Below are 22,226 nucleotides of genomic sequence, written 5' to 3' on the forward strand. Positions count from 1 at the left end.
CATCATGACACATTTCAAGCTAAATAAAGCATAGGATGCACATAATGTTTGTGTGATATTATAACATGCTTTCCAATAATAGGCAAAATATGATATTTTTGAAGAAAATAGTTGGAATAATTATAATTATCATCAATGGACATCAATGGACATGGAATGTACCCTAAATTGTAGAATCACTCATTGAAGAGCACATGTGTTTAAAAAGCAGGAAATAAAAAAAGAACTCACCTTGTGATAAACCTGCAAGAGAAAAAGTATTTGAGCTCCATACTGTTTCAGAAATAATCCTTGACGTGGTTTAAACAGGATGGCGAAATATCACAACCGAATTTAACTTTATCTCCGGTAGAATTCTGATCAGGCATTAGCTCCGCCTCCTCTTATTTATTTTTTTCAAGCTAAGGACCCAAAATCTGCATTTCTCTAACAGGGCTTCAAAAGAGGGGTTTGAGCAGTATGAGGCATGGCTACAATGGGTGATCTGTTTGGTATTTTAAGCAAAAAACTTCACAGACATGTTTTGTATAGGTATGGCCCTACAATATATTTTTCCAATATAGCATAATAGGTCCACTTTAAACGAGACACATTTAACATGCTAATTTGTACTGCTAGCTGTTGGTTGGGCTACTCTACAAGCCTTTAGCAGTTCATTCAAACTAGAACAAAAAAACAACAATATATATAATAATACATATGAAATGCAATTGCAAAGAGGCTATATTATGTCAACACGCATGTCACGTCATCTTAAAAGTATTTTTCTGTTCTGTTTTAGCTTATTGACTGAATGATCACAGCTCATATCATTTTAAAAACAGCCTTACCTGAAAATGTCACCATATCAACACACCTGTTTTTCTTCTTCTTCTACTACTTTGTGTTCTTCTGCTTCTTCTTTAGTATTTATTTGCAGTTGGCAAACCAGTTTAGAGTTGCATGAGCGCCACCTATTGGACAGGAGTATAGAGTAGTGATGTTGCGTACTGCGCCGAGGCTAATTCATATTTCTATTTATTTTGAACAATTATTTTATTTTATTTATTTTATTATTATTTTATTAAATAATTATAATAATATTTATACTTTTTTTTTTACAAAGATACATCTATTTATATATTTTTTATTTTGTTTTATATTATGTCTTTTTGTGGTTTAATTATTGAATTATTTATTTTTGTATAAATATATATATTTCTCCAACCCACATTCCCACCGAAAGTACAGTGTTAATTCTCGGGATTTGAATCCACACTCCCAGATCATTTTTGGTTGTGGTCTGCCTACTCTAACCAAACAGTTTGCTTGTTAGATCTGTATTTACTAAATCTTTCCGAGGTGGTGGGATAACTTCGGAAGTTTATTTTTACTTCCATTATTTTACCCAGGCAGACCCACACCTACGTCTGTTATTGATTTTAGAAATGTTTTATTTGTATTTTTTTCTTATTTTTCTTAATATTATAATTTAAATATAATATTATTATTATATTATTTTGTTATTTTGTTCATTATTACTATATTACTTTGTATGTATTTATTCCAATATTATTATTTTTTATTCATTTATTGTATTTTTTATCAAACTTTATTGTATATCTATATTCAGGGGTGCACATAACTGGTACGCAGGTACGCATGCGTGGCAACAATCTGAAATGCGTACCGTCACTTGTGTCACAAAGCGCATTTGCGTACCGACGTACTTGTGAAGCTTTTCCAGAAGGCGGTTAGATCACCGGTCTCCGTGGGCTGTGCACAGACAGGGGCTGTTAACGTCGGTCTGTACAGCAGCCCTGCGAAGCGCTGTACTCCACTACCACCCCCCCCCCCGTTGACATTCGCCAGAAGTTGGAGTACCAAACACTGACTCCAGGTAGGCCTACTCATCTGAGTACCTCACTGAGAAAGTTGTGTGCACCCCTGTCTATATTATTATGTTGTACTATGATTTTTTTATTTTATGTTTTTATAAAATGTTATTACATTTTTATTAATATATTATTTATAATAAAAAAATGTACAGTATATTTTTATTGTTACCCATTTTTATTTACAAAGAATGTTTATTATTTATTTATTAAAATTATTTTTTTTAATTATTTTTTTACTGTCACCAATTTTTGTTTTGCATCCCCCAGAGGTGTAGGGGGGGCGTCTACCTAAGGCTGGCCTCCAGTAAAACAAAAGGTACTCTGTACTCGTGTTGACCGCCCTTGACCGCCCTTGACCGCCCTTGACCGCCCTCCCAACTCACGCAATCTTCACCATTTCACCCACACATGCGATTTTGTTCCAGAAGTAACCACCAATTTTTCACATCTGTTCCAGAAAAACCTAATGTTAGTAACAAATAAATGTAAAAATACATTAACCTGTTCCACTCTGAGCCTGTTTTTCAGGTCTCAGGCTCGAAAATGACATTCCCAGAACAAATGACCATATCTTCCCTTCTAAAAGGGTTAAATTAATAATCTTTTCTCAAAGTAATGATAAACCTGTGAGTTGGATGTAGAAGTGTCAGAATCAATATAAATGTTTTTTATTTTAAAGAAAATTCAGATTTTACATAGTAAAAAACTGTAAATTATAGTGTCCGTCCAAAAATTATTTTTTACAGATAGTGAAAACTACCCTTGGATGATGGGTTAGTAGACTAAAAGCTTTAGGAATCCAAAGTACAACATATAATAAGTACCCTGTATCAAGATTGATGCAAAACAAGTGAAATTTGACCTTTTTAGAGAGATTTAGCCAAAAACTGGGCCATCTGGGGTCATTTGGGTGGATTTGACCTATCTCTGGCCCCCCTTGCTCGATCTGGTTGGTTGACATACCCTTGTGACCGTTAGAGCCAATAGAATCGAAGGAGGAGACTCACATAGACACACATTGTAAAGAAAAAATGTTGCCGCTTCGCGTGTGGAAAGCGAAACTAAACTGGAGGAATGTCTCCTTCTGGAGTTTGGAAACTAAAACGCAGTTGTATTGCTTATGGATTATCAGAAATAATTTCAAAGAAGGCACAGACACATAGGATGAACCTATGGATTAACTGCAGCATCGTTTTTTTATCGTTTTAATGCCATTGAAGACCACTTTTGACCAAGGTAAGATATATTTACATGTTTAGCTTCTTGGCTCCACATGTGATGATGTACGCTTTCGTTGATAGCGTCGCGAATGTTTATCACTGAGTGTTGAGGTGGGCACCGTTAGATTCAGTGTCTCCAGGACACCTAAAAATAGTGTTTGGTTGTGCATCTAGGATAAGTAATAAGGGAGTTCTGAGTGAGTTTATGTGCCTTTGTAGGTTACGTTTTTTCGTCGAGGCTAATTCAGAAGCTGAGTGCTAGCATTGTGGGGTTTTTTTGAAAAAAAAAATTAAAAAGATCAGTTAGCTGAGTTTCTTCCTGTTACATGGATATAACACATTCATAGTTTTATTCAATATTAAGATTCCTTAGACGTTGTTTCCTGCAAATGACGCGTTTATCCGCCCGGTACCGGGGGGAAGGCGTGAAACAGGTTAAAGATATGTGTGTTCTCAACTTATATTTTTTCTAGTGTTTATTTATTCCTGTGTTTATTTCCACATGTATTTATTCCTGTATTCATTTTATTTTTTTCTGTGTTTGTTTATTCCTGCATTTATTTCTACATTTATTCATTTTGGTTTTTCTCACATGTATTTATTCTGTATTTAAGCATTTATTTATTTATTTATTTATTTGTTACTTATGTCATGTTCTGTCCTCAATACCTGAGGCCTGTACTACGAAGCCGGATTTTCGCTTAGCGGGCTGACTTCAGGGAAAACTCGGGGGTTTCCGGTCCTACGACACTGGTTCTCTTTTTAGCGGGCTAGATCTCCATGGTAACTTATGCTGAGCGGCTAACCTGGTCGGGACCAGGTTAGGTTGCAGGCTAAGAGATCAGTCTATAAAAGCTCCGCCTATCGACCAATGAAATCTCTGTGAAAATGACGTCGCCATTTGTGAATGACACTGTGGAGCTTGGAGCTCAGATTGTGAGAGGCGCTCTCAGGCGGGAGAGGATTTTTAAACCCTTTGGCTTTCCCTGAAGAGTATTTGTATGAAAGATACAGGTTCTCGTGAGAAGGGCTGACTTATCTGTGTCAGTTCCTCGAGCCATATATTGCTAATGCCACACATCGGAGTTGTGCCCTTACAGTGCCGCAGACTGTATGTATTGCTTTGCGATACTTTGGAACCGGCAGTTTTCTCTATGCTGTGGGGGATGCAGAGAACCTCAGCAAGAATACAGTCTGCAGTGCTATTCATAAGGGATTTTACAGCATGGCAGGTATTGATATGTGATTATATCTTTACAGTGAATGTTGTTCCTATGACGTACACTGTTGTATAATAAATGCAGCCTACTATTTCATAGGGTTTCCCAGGGTGCTTAGCTGTATCGACTGTACACACATACCGATCTCTGCGTCCCTGGGAGATAATGAAGGTGACTATGTGAATCGCAAATCATTCCACAGCCTCAACATTCAGGTAAATCTTGCACATTCACTAGAACACACATTGAAGTCTGGGTGATTAAAGGAAATCACAAGTTTAAATATTCACACAGTACATGTTTCACACTTGGACTATCTTTATCTATAACATGGACTCATTGCAAATGAACATTGATGCTACACTGACTATGATGCTCTTATTGTGGAAGTAGGCTTGTTAACCCCAAATGCTTTTGCAGGCCACATGTGACCACAGGTGTGTCATCACCAGCCTTGAGGCAAAGTGGCCTGGGTCAGTCCATGACTCGAGGATCTTCTCAGAGTCTTCACTGTGTCACAAACTCGAGTAGGGTATGGCAACTGTACATTCTTATTGTTTTGTGCTTCTTAAGCTGCCTTTTGTGGTACTTATTATGGAAATATTCCTTTATATTCAGGGCTCTTCAGTGGAGTGCTGCTCGGGGACAGGGGTTATGCCTGCCAGACATTCCTGATGACCCCGTATCCTGACCCTGGTGAAGGGCCACAAACCAGTTTCAATGTGGCCCATGCCAAAACCAGAGTCAGGATAGAAATGACCTTCGGCATATTGAAGGCCAGATTCACCTGCCTGCGGGGGCTCAGAGTGGCCCCTGAAAGAGCATGCTGCATTATAACGGCCTGTGTTGTGCTGCAAACCCCCAACCTCCTGATGTGGTAGACCCCATCACCCTGGACTACCCTACTGGCAGGGCTGTCAGAGATGCTATCGCATTGTTATTTGCATAATAAAAAAAATAACACACAGAGAGAGAGAGAGAGAGAGAGAGAGAGAGAGAGAGGCCTTGGGTGATTTATGTTGGAGTTTTTATTTTCTCAGCCATTCCTGAAGGAAAAAAGGGATTTCTCTTTTAGGTATCCTAAAAGATAAAGGTCACCTTATGCACCTTTCATTTGACTTGAAAATAAATGACCGAATGTTACAAAATGACCTGTCTTCCTCTGCTCATTTCTTTTCCTGTTGGCTGCAAGAATTGGGAAAAAATGTGACCGCTTTCCGATACAGTTATGAAACACAGACTAATTGAAGCAATACAAAACGTGTAGTTGTATTTTTAAGATCTCAAAAGAGGGAAACTTACCAGATTGAATGATGTTTTTGTGTTTGACTCTCATTTGCTCCCAGGTCCTTTTAGACCCGCCGGGGTTACATCTGAAAAACGAAAAAAAAAATGTCATGTACAGCTTGAATTAAAAGAAATGCTATAAATTAAAAGGATTACAAAATATTAGGCTTAAAGTCCACTTGTGACCCTCGGGCGGTGATATTATAATGAAAAAAAGGCTGCCACTCAATGATCAATTTGGTATTTTAATGACTATTTATCCGATAAACTAGAAAATTAATCTGGAAGCGCCGGATTTATTTTTGTACATGACTGCCGTGCATCCAATACACTTTTTAAAGATGTGCAGCTGTGCACGCTGTTACATATATACATATTTTACTTACGCATTGACGGAGTCTGCAATCTCCTGCCATTGTTGGCGACGTTTGGCAGCCACAAGGGTACTGCTTTTGGCTTTAATTATGTGCTTCACATCTTTGTAGCGGCTCATGATCATTGTCTGCTCCTCCGCCGTAAAATAATTTGCTCTGGGTTTCTCCATTATTCCGATTGGTCGATCGCTGGTCGATGTGAACGTGCACCGAACTAGATAGGACACGGGGCGATCCACTTGATAACCCGCATCGTAGGACCGATTAGCGAGAGCGCGTATGTTTTGGATTAGGCCAACCGGCTAACTCAAACATATCCAGGTTAGGTTGAACCGGCTTCGTAGTACAGGCCTCTGGCTGCTCGTTGTGTGCATAAAGGTTAAAATTCACTCAAAATTACATCACAGCAAGACCTATAGTTGGGCTTTCATGATTTTCATGATTTTTAAAACACATTGGCTTTGGTCCAGAGGTCTATGCATTGGTTTTTCATGCAGGTGCTCGAGGTTCAACACCCAGGGGGGGTGTTGAGATCTCCATATTAGGTTGAATACTTAAAACGATCAAATTATATTCTTGTATAACCCACAATGAAAATGCTTCATATTTTATGATTTTCTATATTTACAGTATAAACAAAAAACAAGTGGTTTGTTAAATTGAGTGTGTAAGGCCTATTATGGTTTATGGGTGTCACTAATAAGCAGAGTTGGGTGTAACGCGTTACAAAGTAACGCGTTACTGTAATAATATTACTTTTGTCGGTAACGGAGTAGTGTAACGCGTTACTTTTATAATTCAGTAATCACACTACAGTTACTAACATTGCCCCGACACGCGTTACTTTCGTTACTTTTATAAAATCAGTCATAATCACACTGACAGACAAGAGGGGTTTCCGCCGCAGGTTTATATGTACGTAATCTGCGCGACTTGCGCGTCCACATCTCCACGTGCACTGCTGCATAAACATGGCAGAGTCAGCGATAACTTTCGAGGGGTGGAGGTATGCCCATTATTTTGAGTTTGTCCGAAGAATAGACAGGAATGTGACGGTGAGGTGCAAACTGTGTCCAGGCCAGAAGCTGTTATCCACTGCTGCAAACACCACGTCAAACCTCAACAAACACCTGCAAAGAACACATGCTAAGGTGAAGCTAATAGCTAAGGACCGGACCCCCGAACCCAGAGTGAGGATGTTGTGAGTCGCCGCCGCCGACTCTGAAGCGGCACAAATTAGAATTTGGAGGACCGGTAACCAAAGCAGAGATGGACAGGCTTGTAGCATCCTTCATAGTAGAGGTAATGTTGCCCATTTGCACAGTGGAATCACCATCGCATCGTTCAGAGATAGACTGCGCAAAATACAGATAGCAGGAGACAGAGGACAGCCATGGTCAGAGCTATCTGGATCAGTCTTATGCGACAATGGAAACTGAACTAAAGAGAACATTTGAAACTTTAGCAGTCTGCGTGATCTGCCTGTAGGGAGGGGCGGGCCGGCCCTGCGAGTAAAGTAACGAGTAAAGTAACGAGTTACTTTATGTAGAGAGTAACGAAGTAGTGTAATATATTACTTTTTTTTTAAAGTAATATGTAATATGTAATATATTACTTTTTTTTAGTAACGACCCCATCTCTGCTAATAAGAGAGGAGAGACAGTTTCTTCCCTCTTCCCTCACAGCAGTACACAGAGAGGGGGGCTCCTGACTTAAGGAGAAATAGACTGAGGCCCCAAAAAGGTGTTTGTGCCATAGCCGAGGATAATATTTTTGCAAGTCCTGCACACTAGAGGTCATGACCTTTTTACACAAACATGGGAAGGTGTGTCTTGTGCCATAGCCATAGAATATGTCTGGTCTAATACCTAATATATATATATCATTCCAATAACTTGTATATAGACTCATACTGCACTATTCCACATCATAACTTTATTTCATTTTTATAACTATTATTATTTTTGTATTGCTCTTGCTCTTATTGTTATTATGTTATGTTATTATGTTGCATTGTTGGAGAAGCCTGTGACATAAGATTTTCAACTGCATAATTACTCTGTAGCTATGTCAGATTGACAATAAAGAACCTTGAACCTTGAACCTTGAACCTTGTCATGTCCAGTCTTGTACATCAGAGGCCATGCCCAGAGCTGGGTTTTCGCCTCGGTAAGGTTCTCTCAATCTTGGTAACTATTGCTTAAATCTCTGTGTATTGAATGCTGAGTGAATGGTTGGATGAAAGTTTAAAATCGGAATTGATCATTCTGAGGAGCTGCCTCTTAATGTGTCAGGCTATAGGTCAGGGGTCGGCAACAGGCGGACCGCGGTCCGGATCCGGACCCAGACGCCGACCTATACGGACCCGGACCTATAATCAATACATTAATAGGGGATTTCAATTTTGACGGGGCGATTCTATTTTAACCGCTGCCGACAGGGGGCGAAAGAGACGAGTGAGCGATACAGGGAGAGAAACACAGAAGAAGAGATGAGAGAGCGGCAGAGAGAAGCGGAGAGGAAAGTGAGTAAAGAGAATAATTAGCGATACAGGGAGAGAAGCGGAGAGGAGAGTGAACAGGCGTGTTAGCAGCAGACAGGGAGAGACAAATAATGACACATGGCGCTCTCCAAGAAGAGGAAAGTGGACAGTGAGAACAGAGCTTTTAACCCTGAGTGGACTCATTCATGTTCATCCTGCCCACTGGGAGCACAGAGCCAGTGTGTCTCATTTGTTCAGAGACTGTGGCGCTCATTAAAAGTGCCAAAACGCCACTATGTGACAAAACACAAAGTGTTTGACCAAACATTCCCTCTCAAGTCAGAACTGAGGTCACAAAAAATAAGCAGTCTCAGAGCCCAATATGATCAGTCCACCAGGATCAAAATTAAAACTAAATATCGTTCCAGGGCAGGCTAACCGAGGCTAACCAATGAGCACCTGCATGTGTGTATGAGAATGGCCCTGACACCATTTCAGCCCAGATTTAAACTCCTGGCAGGACAAGCTCGAGCTCAATTCTCGCACTGAATTAAAAAAAAGTGAGTGAGGGACTGCAATATAAGAGGGAAAGAAAGAGAAACTTTAAAACTGTTCAATTGTTATGATGTGTAAAGACTGATATTGTTCTATAATCGGCTGAAACTGTTAGGTCATGATGTGAAACGGTTAACAAAGAAAAAGGGAAACTCAAGCTGCTGCTACACTTTATTTTATTTATCTAAAATTAAGTACTTTTAAGATGCACATATTTTCAAAAGCTATTTTATTTATTTTCTCCTATTTTATTTTTAAATGCAGCCCGAGAGGAACATTACACATATCCACAGTATTTACTGTATATCTGTATAGTTCAATGTTAATTGACAATAAATATTGTTGTTTTTGAATTGTACTTTCTTTATTTGATTGGCAGTCAGTTGTTGATTACATGCAAATGTTGATAAAGCTACAGGCTACTTCAATATATATCACACTAATTCATAAAGCAACTTAGACATTTTGATGTTCCGGACCTTTGCATGGGGAGATTTTCTCTAACTGGACCTCGTTGAATTTTAGTTGAATACCCCTGCTATAGGTTGTGAATGTTAGCACCTTCGATCCGTGAGGAGATTCCTTTGGATTATGTCGGAATTCAAACTGATCATTCTGAGGAGCTGCCTCTGAATGTGTCAGGCCATAGGGTGTGGATGTTAACCCCGGCGATCTGTGAGGAAATTCCTTTGGATTATGTCGGAAGACTTTAATGTCAAAACTTTTGTCTTCTATGCTGATGTTAAATATGGAGAAATTGTCCCCACCACTGTTTCGAACAAAGTAATGCCCAAGGTAATGATAATGAAAACCTTCACAGATCTACCAAAACATTGATTGATTAATAACGGGGATTTAATGCTTTGCTCAAAGGTTACAGTTACATGCAAAAACCCCATCACAACAGTGCTTCCATTATTTCATACTTCAAGTGCTTTTATGAGTATCTTAGACTATTTGATTACTGCAAATACTAACTTGTTGTAAAAGTAACTTTTTAAAAATGTGGTTTTCCAGTTACCCTGACTGTGTCTCCCTCTGGGGCTGCGTCACGGTAAGGACAAGGAAGTGGCAGAAAACACAGTGCTACATGTCAAATTCAGATCATTTACTTACCTGTATCATGCTTTAAAAAAAGAGATAACTGGTTTGTCTTGCCTCAGTCTGAAGCAGGCTTGGTTACAGGATTGTGATCATTTCTGGCAGATTGTGGTCGACTAATGCCTGGCTAACCACACTGATTCGAATGCAGGAGCATTACTGTTTAGCCCAAGCAGCAAATTGACAACTAATTTGTTTAACCCATAAGAACACAGTGACACAGATGTCACATGACCTAAAAAAAAATCTGGAAAGTTCCTTATACAGCTTTAGCCTTTATTTTACCTTATGAAGTCCCTTATGGCGCGTTTCCATTACAGCGCGGAGCACGGTTTAAGAGGGCTGTTTCCACTTGGCCTAGTACCGGCCGGCGGGTCCTAATTCACAGTTTTTCTGGCCTCATAAAATCGTGGGTCTAGGGCCAGAGACAACGAGGCTGAGTCGGGCTGAGTATGCTAAACTAGAGAGAGCATCGCTGGCAAGGGGGCTACAACTACAACAAGATGGACATATTTGACCGTGATTTAATTGTAATACACGTTTCAAAATGATGCCGAAGTAACAACATACTGATACCGGTTAGTAAAAACCATGAATTAATGCTTTGTCAAGTCTGCAGACAGACGGCAGGCGAAAAACCTTTTAAAATGCGTGTTTTCTAAATGGAGATTGGCTAAGCTAACGCAGTATATGCTCCGACCGTCCACACTCACAACAACGGCCTATACAGACATAAATAAAGCAGCGACTGTATTCGCCATGACACAGGCAGTCTGTGGTTTGTACTTGTTTAACTTTTGTCTAGTTTCTGAACATATATGAGGAGCTGTGAGCTCTGAGTGCTAACAGCTAACGGCTGTGTTGTTTTTCTGGGGTTCTCATTGAAGATGACGTCACGGCTCCGCCTACACTGCGTTACTATAGATACTACCCCAGTTCCTAAACTGTAATGGAAATGCGCCATAAAGTGAGCCAGTCCTAACGAGGCCTAGCCATACCGAGCGAGGCCGAGCGAGGCCGTGTAGTGGAAACGCGCCATTAGTGACACACACTGAACAGTCTGGTGGGTCATAGGCCAGAACTAGCTACATTTCAAAAGCTTGTTTTTTGTTGCTAAAGGTAAGATTCAAGCCATTTAAGAATTATAATACTTACATAACATGTCCTTTATTACATTTAACCTGTTTTAAAAAAGATTATTGATCATATTGATATGACACAAATAAGATAAATATCGCTGTGACATTAATGTAACATCCGGACTTTAACCTTAACATTTCTCAGAAAATCTGAAGTGACATATATGCACAATTAGAAATATGATTATGATCTGCTCAGTTCAGTTAGCTGATTCAATAATATGTTGTCAATATATTCTTTATTCTTCATATCAAAGAATGTTAAAACAAATGTAATCCAAAAAATCATCCTCATTAATTAAGTTATAAATAAGAGTTACTTTACCATTAAAAAACACGTTCTTACATTCTCACATGTTGCAACTCACTTATCACTACAGTCCTGTCTGTAACAAAGAACGAATAACAGTACCGACCCAGGAGAGAAACTTTCTTTATTATCATTTTCATTACAGAGCAGGTGAGTTTTTGTTCATCTTCTTGGTACACCGTCAGATCCTCTCGTCTCTCACTGCTGGTCTCTGAATGAAAGCCTCCTAACAGACTGACAGCTGGAGTCATGAAAGGAACAATACGTGCATTTATTGAACCAGCACTACAGGGATGTTTTTTTTCTCCATATGAAACCATATACGATGGATAGTACAGACCATGCATATCAAGTACCTCCCACTGTACTGTTCCCAGTGCGCATCTATTTATCTCAACACAAAAATAATTCATGAACAGCAGAGAGCAGTTTTGGGTTAGTTCACTTTCTAAATGAATCCCCACAGATTGAAGGATCTTTTGAGTGGTACAGTGGCGTAATACATTATCATGTAAACAGAGATGGGGTCGTTACTAAAAAAAAGTAATATATTACATATTACATATTACTTTTAAAAAAAAGTAATATATTACACTACTTCGTTACTCTCTACATAAAGTAACTTGTTACTTTACTCGTTACTTTACTCGCAGGGCCGGCCCGCCCCTCCCTACAGGCAGATCACGCAGACTGCTAAAGTTTCAAATGTTCTCTGTAGTTCAGTTTCCATTGTCGCATAAGACTGATCCAGATAGCTCTGACTATGGCTGTCCTCTGTCTCCTGCTATCTGTATTTTGCGCAGTATATCTCTGAACAATGCGATGGTGATTCCACTGTGCAAATGGGCAACATTACCTCTACTATGAAGGATGCTTCAAGCCTGTCCATCTCTGCTTTGGTTACCGGTCCTCCAAATTCTAATTTGTGCTGCTTCGGTCGGCGGCGGCGACTCACAACATCCTCACTCTGGGTTCGGGGGTCCTTAGCTATTAGCTTCACCTTAGCATGTGTTCTTTGCAGGTGTTTGTTGAGGTTTGACGTGGTGTTTGCAGCAGTGGATAACAGCTTCTGGCCTGGACACAGTTTGCACCTTTGCGAGATGTGGACGCGCAAGTCGCGCAGATTACGTACATATAAACCTGCGGCGGAAACCCCTCTTGTCTGTCAGTGTGATTATGACTGATTTTATAAAAGTAACGAAGTAACGCGTGTCGGGGCAATGTTAGTAACTGTAGTGTGATTACTGAATTATAAAAGTAACGCGTTACACTACTCCGTTACCGACAAAAGTAATATTATTACAGTAACGCGTTACACCCAACTCTGCATGTAAATATGAAAGTAGAAATATTTTCCTTTCTTGAAAGATGCAATTTAAAGCTTAGCTGTGTTAATCTCCATGTTTAACCCGAAGAAGCTCTGAGAGTACTGTATGTACAGGGCCGTCCCTGGCCAACTTGGGGCCCCCCATTTCCCAATGAAAGCATAGAAGAAACAGCTAATTCACATTCAGAACATGACAATCTGAAATATAAAGTTTACCAACACAATGCACAATTGTCGAAAATGTTGTTGTTCATTTTTGGTCTTAATAAAACAAAACTATTTTGTCATGTGTTTATTAGGGCCTGAGCTCGACTGAGTCGGAGCGAAGACCTATTGAAATCCTTGGGAATCTTTTTCGTTTTTTTTTTTCTTTCTACCAACTGAATTACCTTTTTGAGGGCCTTAGCATGCTCAAAAGACGGAGATTCTTTGCACACTTGTCAGGTCTGGTGAAAAATAGGATATTTTGGGGGTTTCATAATTGGCACACGCAAACAACAAGCAGCGTTTCGTTGTGCTTTCACCTACAAGTCTGACTTTTGGTAGACATATGTAGCATTATGGGACGCACCAAAAAGTCAGTGGGAGGCAAATCGTAAACCCGACAGGAAGTCGGCCATCTTTTTTTGAATATTCAGCTTTTGACAATTTTGACCTTTTCAGGGCACGTGTCAAAACTATCTTCTCCTACAGTTTTAATCCGATCGACTCCAAATGTGGCCAAAACCATTGGAAGGCACGGTTGATCCAACAACTGGTGATGTGGTGGTCGCGAACGAGCCGGCTCAAAGAGCCGGCTCTTTTAAGCGAACGACGGGAGCCGGCTCGCGCCCGCGAACAAGCCATTTTTTTGTTTTGTTTTTTGTTAAGTAAAACAAGACAGAATGATATGATGATTTCCGCGCTACAGGTGCTCCGTGCATGCAGGCAGTATGTCACTGCCTGCATGCACGGATCTGCTTTTTTTTTTTGCGTGGTTCTACAATCAGAGAGTTACATGGGTCTGTAAATGCAATGAAAACAATTGGCCACAGCAAATCATTTATATTAAAATGTAATTTTTACTTTTGAATACTTCAGTACAAAGGATGTATTGAATAATTGAAGTGATATATGTGTACACATATAAATAATTAGTCAAAACAGGGCTACATTTGATTGAATTATAAAAGGTATATTTCGCAGATTATTATTAACCCCGCCCCCTTAAAAAAGAAAACGGCTCTTTTGAACGGCTCTTTTGAACGGCTCTTTTGAGCGGCTCCTTTGAACGGCTCTTTTGAGCGGCTCTTTTGAACGGCTCTCGCAAAGGAACGGAGCCATAAGATCCGGCTCCCTTCAAAGAGCCATAATTCCCATCACTACAGCATAAAGCTTCCTTATCACACAATTATGCTTCAGAATAAATAAATATTGAAACTATTGTCATAAAAAAAAACTTGATTTCAGTTTGTTTTGTGCTTGTAATTAAGCAGTTAGTGGTAAAGGCCACATCTTGCCTTCTATAAATGTTGTTTTATTAGCAAAATACCATATTCGTGCCAGCAAAAGTGCAAAACAGAAACACTGAAAAAAAGAAAAAAAAAACTGAACAAAATACATTGGCAGATAACAGATTGTGGTTGCCCAGTGAAGACAGCTAGCTCCACAAAATGAATTTAATGACAAATACATTGTTAAAATCCACATAAGTCACTCACTCAATAACACTTATCTGGTTATCTTAATTACCAGTTTATCTATATATATATGTATGTATCTATCTATCTATCCATCCATCCATCTATCCATCTATCTATCCATCTATCTATCTATCTATCTATCCATCTATCTATCTATCTATCTATCCATCTATCATTTATTGACAAAGGATTTTGTGCATCCCCTATCATTTTATCCGGTGTCCTCCCCTCCCTGCCACAGCTTGCATAACAAAGTCCTTGAACAGCCAGTCCAAAATGTTTTTAGCTTCATCACGGGATGTTCTGATTTAATATCTGTTTGTACGTTGTCTCCCACCTAGCTGGGCTTCTCTAATGGATGTTTCTGATGCACACAAAGCATCCTCTTCAATCATCATTAGACTTGACCCGGAAAAGAAGCTGCCACATGTTTATGTATGTGTATGATCAGTCAGGCCCAAAACACTTAAAAATGTGTTGAATCACTGGTGTATGTTCCCAAATGGTGATTATTTCCAATTAGAATTCACTTTGCACCCACGGGGAGTGCCCTTTTTTACTCAAAACAGCCAATGCTTTCTCAAATGGATAAAACACCTTCTACTGCCTACCTGGTGTTGTTACACCCCCACCACTGCCACTACATCTTACCCAGGACAGGATGTTCCAGAGCCAAATGACAATGTCAGAGGACTTGCAGCCAACTTTAGGAGGGAGGAGGTTTGAATACACAGAAACCGACTTCAGCTCTCTGAAAGTCGTAAAGCCACCGAATGAAAAGAATGGATTAAGAGAAGTTAGAGGGTTGGTGTTAGTCAGCTTCTGTGATGTGTACGTGTTGTTTACTTACAGAAGGACGTATCTGTCTTTGATAGGATTAGACGAGCTAAATAAAGAAAAATATGAGAACACGTTGAATGTATGATATGTCATTTAGGGGTCTCTCAATCTAAATAACAACATAAGGCCGAGTTATGTGACGTTTCCAGTCCCTCCTGATTATAGCAGAGGTTTCCCTTTCCCCCAAACGAGTGGACATGTTGAATACATTTAGTAAAACGCATTTGAAAGTTTCAATTGAAAAATTTGTGTTTTTTAAAGCAAGGAAAATGCTTCTGTTAGCTTGGCTTGTTTTTCTGATCCAAATGTTAAGGCGGATTTTACGTGAAGACGAATGATCCATATACAGTACAGTAGTTCTTCTGCTACTTACTCTGTGATTAAAACTAAGGAAAACACTGAGTTGAGAATCCCCCCCCCAAAAAAACACTGTTCATCTGTCACCACATTTCATCTGCTTGTTTTCCTGATAACTCAAAATCCAGACGTCAGATGACATAAAAACTTTCATCTTGTTCAAATATATTTTTGGAAAATGGCCAAGATCTAAAAAGTTGATCATAAAAATGTGTGAAATGGAAAAAAAGTCAATGTTTGACTTGCAGAAACCACAATGCTCAAAGAGGCCAATAAAAGGAACCAAATGAGACAAACCTTTACCTTGATTCAAAATGACAATAGCACACTCACAGATTCTCTGTTTTGAAAACGGTTGGAATCATTTGGTATAAGTACACAACTCAATAAAATATATAACATATTTCTAGTTTTGGGATTTTTTTATGTAGAAATGTATACAGAATGTATGTGTATAAAATATATGTTATATGTTGAAACAAACAGAAAAGGGAGGCTGTGGCGCAGTGGACTAGTGCGTTGGTGTTCAGATCAGGGGAGCACAGGTTCAAACCCCACTGCAGTCAGCCTGTCGTTGTGTCCCTGGGCAAGACACTTCACCCCAAATTGCTCCTGTGGGGATTGCCCACAGTATTGAGTATGTAAGTCGCTTTGGATAAAAGCGTCTAACAAGTGACATGTAATGTAAAAAAGCTCTGCCCTTACTATCTCGAATTTTCAGCCATTGCAGATACGTTCTTAGTGGACCAAAACTGACAAAAGCGGACGAAGCAATTCTGGATGTAACTTTTCCATCCTGGTACAACACAAAAATAATTTGTTATCCATCTTTGTTTCCTAGGCAAGCAGCGGCCAAGTTCTAGCCCTTTAATTAAAAAATAAGTTCAAATGGCTGCAGTCTCAATGGGGCGGAATCCATCCTATAATATGCTGTAAAACCATTGCAAAGGCCATTATGTACGTGTCAAGCTGTTTTATGTGGGAGACAGATGAGCTGTCTGCAGAATCAGACCTTGGTGATGTAACTGTCACCGATCCTGCTGAAATAATGAGACTCAAACTTAAAACCCTTATGGGAAAAAAAGTTTTGGCTTCTGAAATGTACCTGTTAGACACGCAATGTACTGATCAAAACATCTCGTTGTTTGATTAATAACTAAGAGCAAACTGTTACAACTTTGGGCACCAATTGAATTGTAATAATAGAAAGCAATCGGCGTCGCCTCTACACCATTGGCAAACAAAGTGTGCCGATCCTGTGTTCAGACTTCACCATACCCTCCACTGGAGTGCAGAGTCTTTAAATTGCCCACTAAGGTCAGCTGTAAAGATCAAATGGCTTTACAGCATGGTGGCAGGTTTCTGGATCAGCCTCTAAAACAGCTAATTGTACATCTGAGTTTAATTTTGGCATTTAAGACTTGCGTGTCCATAATATCAATTATCAGGAGGTGTTTATTTTGTTCTCTCAAGCTTATAGTCCAAACTTGAAATTCTAAGTAAAGACCGGTGGCCTTTTACACCCAAGTGCATGTCAGCTGCACTGGATCAACATAGTGTGACAGGGCTGAATGTTCTCACGGCACCCACTCCCTGTTTGACTGACAGGCCGGACTCTTACTCATACCAACACACCCTGCTGAATCCACATAGACAAACTTAATCTTAGTCTCTGTAGTCGAACTACTGCATTTGATATCAGCTCTCTGCCAAATCTAATATTGTCTTTTCCAAAACTGTTTACTACTAACTTTTATGAGGGAACTGCGTGCTTAACAAGTATACAGAATAAGCATGCCTCCTTTCTTAATGAATCTTATTATTACACACAAAGATTATACATGACAGCAGGGGCGGACTGGGACTACAAATCAGCCCGGGACTCTCGACCGGCCCACTTCGGTACCGCCGGCCCACCTCGGTAAAATACTAACGGGGGGGGGGGGGGGGTGCTAGTGACTTATCCGACCGGCCCACATCGTCCGACCGGCCCGCTTCAGTGCCGGCCCAGGGCCAGTCCGCCCCTGCATGGCAGACTAGTACCCTCAATTGATAGAGACCGACAATCCGCTAACATGACACCTAACACATCTGAGCCAGTGTGATCGCCCAATGGTAAGATCACAGCTTTAAAACTCAACAGCAACAATTATTCTCCCATTTCTACAAATAAAATGAGTAAAAAGTTAGCTTAATGTTTACGAAAATCGCTCAACGTCACTTCAATACGTCAAGATAGAAGCAGGAAAACTACCTATTCAAGAACAAGTTTGGCCATGTTTGTTTTTAGCTAAAAGCTAACAAGTGTAGGGAAATGTCCCCCGATAATTTGCAAATTGAAGTTTTTCTGAGCATTATTTAATTGTTACGACATTGCAACTTTAATTTTTAGGTTGAGTCTATCGGCACTCATCAACATTGTTTTTAGCTGCAGCATGCATCCCCTGCTAACTGCACAACACCAAATGGGCGACAGTTATGTGTGATTGCTGTGCTAATGTGCCTGGTGTCCAAAGCTAACAATGTGGCTATTTACACCTGGGTGTAAATAGGATGGCAAAAACCAACAAATCTATTTGCACATACGTTACTATCTGCTGTAAATGTTTCCCTTAAAGTAGCTTTCAACCTTGCTAAAAAGTTAGCTGCGTTACCTCATCACATTGAATTACACAGTGAGAAAACAGCGTTGTTGTAAAGAGTATTATTTGTTTTTGATGCCTCCCATCTTGTTACCTTGGTTGGTGATTGGCTAATGGTTACACAAGCCAAAAAATCGTTATGACATCATAAAGTGGCCAAAATCTGATCAGCTCATTTTCAGACAGGTTCTTATATAAATGGATCAGGACAAAAAGTGAGCGAATCTCTTTCCACAGAGGGGACACATGTCTATGTATAAAAGACATGAAAAAGTGGATTTTGCATAATAGGTCCCCTTTAACATCCCAGAATCCTTTGCCTTTATGAAATACAGCATGCACAGTAACATGTGAGAGGAAATGTGCTTGAATTGTGATTTTATTTCTCAAAGAGAAGGAGTCTATGCTACATTCCTAAAAGCATTATTCCCAGCAGAAAATTAGATTTTGACACATCAGAGATAGAATAATGAACACATAACCAGGTCTGTTTAAACATACAATTTTGGCACAGACTAACCAATCCAACCTTAAAAAGCCAAAAGGTGCATACTCAGATTGTGAGGCAAATTAAATAAATGGTGACATGAAGTGTGCTTTTAAATTGCCTAATTGGCCAATATACCCCATTACTGGCTATTACCATTATCCGGAGTTAACGATTGAAGTGAATGACAGCTTTAATAAGGTGCACATTTCTACTCAAAAACCCCTTCTAGCTTGGGTAATGGCTTCGTTGGTATCATAGCAACAAGTGGCAAGTAAGTGAGTGGAGAGCATGTGAGACATGTCCGTATGATAATGATGCCTGTCTTGTACATCTGAATTAAATGGTGACGCGAAGCTTCCCACACAGCTGACATTTAGAACATACAGTATGTTGAAATGCTTTGTTATTAGGCCAAGTGACGGAAGTAATTGTGTAAAAAGAAAACCTATAGGGCACAACGTCTCTCCCTATCTGCTCAGTCCCTGACATGGATGTGATATCTTGATCATGAGTGCAGATAAAACCAGAGACAGCTTGGTAAATGTCTATCGTCACTCCTTATTGCTTTTTGATTGAAGCTCTCACCGCAGTTATCTTAATGATCTGAAAATCATTATTGAAGCATGAGTTAATTATCTGCATATTTGATTTTCTACTTTAACTGTGATTTACATGCAACATCTTTGACAAAAAGTGAGATGATTGAATGCAGGATGATGGATGTATGACCATCTCTGATCCTCCTTGCAGCAGTAGTCCAGAACGTGCCAAAATGTTTTCTGCATTGCATACAAAGGACTTGAAGTCAAACCCTTTCTTTCACCCTTTTGTTTTCCCCTTACCTCCTCCATTCGTGACTGTGATTGGCTGCCATAAGCTCAGGAATACTGCCCTCTCCTGATTTGCTGGCAGCAGGAGGAGGCAGGAGCTGTGTGTGAACATAAATACAGAGAGCAGCTTTGACAGGCACTCTTATGCATCTGCTTTCATCATCTCTTAAACAGAACTGTATCCAGCTCCATCACTGACATCAATCCAGTTCTCAGGCAAGGATCCCGAGGAGAAGAGATTATTTCAAGCTGTGTTTTGGAGAAAAGAGACAGAAACTCATCATGTCTTTTGAAGTGAAGGAGAAGACGGAGGTGCGCCTGGTGTTTCTTGGAGCAGCAGGAGTGGGGAAGACAGCCCTGATCCAACGATTCCTCAAAGACACCTTCGAGCCAAAGCACCGGCGCACAGTGGAGGAGCTCCACAGGAAGGAGTACGAGGTGGCGGGTGTCAAAGTCACCATCAACATCATGGACACCAGTGGCAGCTACTCCTTCCCCGCCATGAGGAAGCTCTCCATCCAGAACAGCGACGCCTTCGCCCTGGTGTACGCCGTGGACGACCCAGAATCCCTGGAGGCGGTGAAGACTCTGCGAGAGGAGATCCTGGAGGTCAAAGAGGACAAGTTCACGCCAATTATGGTGATAGGCAACAAGATAGACCGCCTGGACGAGCGCCAGGTGTCCAGCAAGGACGTGCTGTCCATGCTGGAGCAGGACTGGAACCACAGCTTCATGGAGTCCTCCGCCAAAGACAACGTCAACGTGATGGAGGCTTTCAGAGAGCTGCTCCAGCAGGCCAACCTGCCCAGTAGGTTCAGCCCGGCCCTGTTCCGGAGACGAGAAACCTTCCCCAAGGAGAACAGCAAACGACCCAAACTGAACAAGACCAACAGCTGCCTCATCACATAAGGATGGGGAGCTGCTCGGTGGGCAACAACGCCAAAAGAGAACGAAAAAACTGCTCACGAGAGACAGAAAGGACTCTCTTGGTGGGGAGTTACATACCAAGAGACAGTATTAAAGACTTTAGTGAATGTCTTCTGGCTTGAAAGCATGACATCCAACTCTGCAACAGCACTGGAGGCACAGAGATTCTCCAATGAGAACGGACATGTCAACAGATATCAGATTAACGACGAATGTGGTTGGCTTTTTCTTTAAAACTAAAAAAATGTGCACTTACTGTGAATGTCAAAAATGATGATGTAATAAAATGTGTAGAAGCAGCGTTATGTTCAAATGTGTGAGGTTTTATTTTGAAGTTTTTGTTACTGGTGTTAAAGAAGTGCAATAATTGTGAAGTGATGGGTATTAATGCAAAAATGTGTGTGACATAAGATTGTTTTAAGAAGTGAACAACAAGGAGAACAGTTTATATTTTTGATATCTGCACATCAGATGTTGTGAATTATCGTACAGCCTTTTGAAATGATTAATGATGTTTATCCCTCTTTTTGTTTGACTTAATAAATCCCTTTTTTTTATTGTTTGACTTGTTTTTGATCATTTGAAAAGGAATTTATTGGAATTTGAACAGTTTTACTATACCTCCTGTCACAGTGAGAGTCATCCACTGGACTTATTTGCAGATTAAAAATATCATTGTTCTCTTTCGGGGGACATATAGACATGGAAAAATATAAAGGTATGACATTAAGTTATCACATCCTAAACTGAATACAATAAAAGTGATAAAGCTTTCCTGCATTTAGAGATATTTGTTTTTTTAACCCAAACCATTTTTTTTATAGCACATTCAAAAACAAAGTGCTAAACAGGCAAATAAATCAGATCAATACATAACAAACAGAAGAAATTAAAAAAAATGAAGGATTTTAACGTGATGGAGGCTTTCAGAGAGCCGCTCCAGCAGGCCAATAATAATAATAATAATTTTCACAGATTTTTGGGATATGCTACAGAGATTTTGAGAGATTTGAGAGCTTATAAAAAAGCATTCCCATAATAACACATTTTATTCACTTTGCTCCTAAACTGTGGAACACCCTACCAGGAAATATCAGAGGCCAATTTAGCCGACATTTTTAAACGACAGTTGAAGACACATCCTTTCAGATTAGGTTTTTATTAGCAACACCCTCCTTTTAAATGGAGTTCTAGTCTTTATTATTGACTTAATTTGATATTGTTTTATTTATTTTTTATGGTTTTTTAGGTTTTAACTTAATTCATAATGTATTTTTTTGTCTTTTTCGAGAGGAATTAGTCTTTTTTCATTGTTTTTGTTATACCTTTAACCTTGTGTCTTAACCCATTAAAATACTATTTTATCATAACAACATCTTAACATCTGATCTGAGGGATATTACTTTTTGTTTGCTTTAATTTGTGATGTGTGCCATTTTGTAAAGCACTTTGAGCTGCACCTGCTGTATGAAGAGTGCTATATAAATAAAGAGTCATTATAACTCAGAAGACAGGATGCGATATCTGAGGTGAAGCTTTACAGCTCTCTGGTATTTAGATAAGCAG

The 22,226-nt window shown here is 39.7% G+C and overlaps 1 protein-coding gene and 1 pseudogene across 1 annotated transcript; both read left to right on the forward strand.

Annotated features, from left to right (window-relative positions):
• Window positions 1–3,985: 3,985 nt before the first annotated feature.
• LOC117492143 lies at window positions 3,986–5,198 on the forward strand (annotated as a pseudogene).
• Window positions 5,199–19,880: 14,682 nt separating this feature from the next.
• rasd4 (rasd family member 4) lies at window positions 19,881–21,223 on the forward strand. The gene has a single exon (XM_034143158.1). It carries the CDS (start codon window positions 20,016–20,018, stop codon window positions 20,640–20,642), a length of 627 nt encoding a protein of 208 aa, XP_033999049.1. The 5' UTR covers window positions 19,881–20,015; the 3' UTR covers window positions 20,643–21,223.
• The last annotated feature ends 1,003 nt before the right edge of the window (window positions 21,224–22,226 follow it).

Source organism: Trematomus bernacchii, unplaced genomic scaffold, assembly GCF_902827165.1.
Source record: "Trematomus bernacchii unplaced genomic scaffold, fTreBer1.1, whole genome shotgun sequence".
Lineage (NCBI taxonomy): Eukaryota > Metazoa > Chordata > Actinopteri > Perciformes > Nototheniidae > Trematomus > Trematomus bernacchii.